Source organism: Mycetomoellerius zeteki, unplaced genomic scaffold (genome assembly GCF_001594055.1).
Source record: "Mycetomoellerius zeteki isolate Tzet28-1 unplaced genomic scaffold, Tzet1.0 C4373834, whole genome shotgun sequence".
NCBI classification, from domain to species: domain Eukaryota; kingdom Metazoa; phylum Arthropoda; class Insecta; order Hymenoptera; family Formicidae; genus Mycetomoellerius; species Mycetomoellerius zeteki.
The window spans coordinates 113-1,117 of record NW_017255723.1 but is presented as its reverse complement, the minus strand read 5'-3'; the positions used below and the strand labels follow the sequence as shown (position 1 = coordinate 1,117).

The following is a 1,005-nucleotide window of genomic DNA, read 5'->3' as shown; positions in this document are numbered from 1 at the left end:
TACATTTTTCTTAACGCTAAGTTGGTCGCAGGTACATTTTTATTGCTGAGCTTAAGATTTAGACTACGTCATTACGTACCGTTTATGAACGAAGTTGCTTTAACGACTACGCGGGGAAGTATTGCTCGCTTGATTGGGCAAAAGTAACTTGTTTGTGACGCCCATAAGTTTTTAATGCTGGGCGGCCGTTGCCTGACCGGCCGGATTGTTCGTTACCCAGAGTATTACTTAGGTCATCGGGTACGAAATGCGCCGGTTTCAAATTTTCTATGGAGACGCTGCGTTTTGTGCCGTTAATATCTATATCGAAAACGCGGTCGGAGATTCTGTTAATAATTTTGTGGGGACCGGTATATGGTCGCTCTAATGCCTTTTTGGTGGCTCCCACGCGGAGAAAGACGTGTGTGCACGAGAACAGATTTTTGAAGACAAACGCACGTTTTTTATGTCTGTGCTCTACCGGTACAGGTTTAACCTTTCGCATGTATTCCCGGAATTCTTCGATGAATACGTGAGGATTGGGTGTGAAGTCGTCTGGGAGGACGAATTCTCCCGGAACGCGCAACGACGTGCCGAACACGAATTCCGCCGGCGAGGCGTTGGTGTCGAGGCGGACGTGGGTGCGCAGCCCTAACATGACAGTCGAGAGCGTTCGTGTCCAATTCATGCCCGCATGGCACATGATCGCGGCCTTAAAAGTTCGATGCCACCGCTCAATTATGCCGTTTGAGGCGGGGTGGTACGCCGTAGTACGGATACGCCGACAGCCAATCAACTGCAAGAGCGCAGAGAAGAGTGCGACTCGAATTGGCTGCCCTGGTCGGTAGTCAACGTTATGGGAGTCCCGAAATTAGCGATCCAATTGTCGTACAGCGCGCGAGCTACTGTGGCTGCTTCGATGTCCTTGACGGGAACTGCTACTGGCCAGCGAGAAAATCGGTCTATAATGGTTACACAATACTTGAATCCTTCGGATTCGGGTAACGGACCCACAATGTCCATATG

The 1,005-nt window shown here is 50.0% G+C and overlaps 1 protein-coding gene across 1 annotated transcript; it reads right to left on the bottom strand.

Moving 5' to 3' along the window:
- Positions 1-106: 106 nt before the first annotated feature.
- On the bottom strand, positions 107-667 carry LOC108720163 (uncharacterized). The gene has a single exon (XM_018449430.1). It carries the CDS (start codon positions 665-667, stop codon positions 107-109), a length of 561 nt encoding a protein of 186 aa, XP_018304932.1.
- Between the last annotated feature and the right edge of the window lie 338 nt (positions 668-1,005).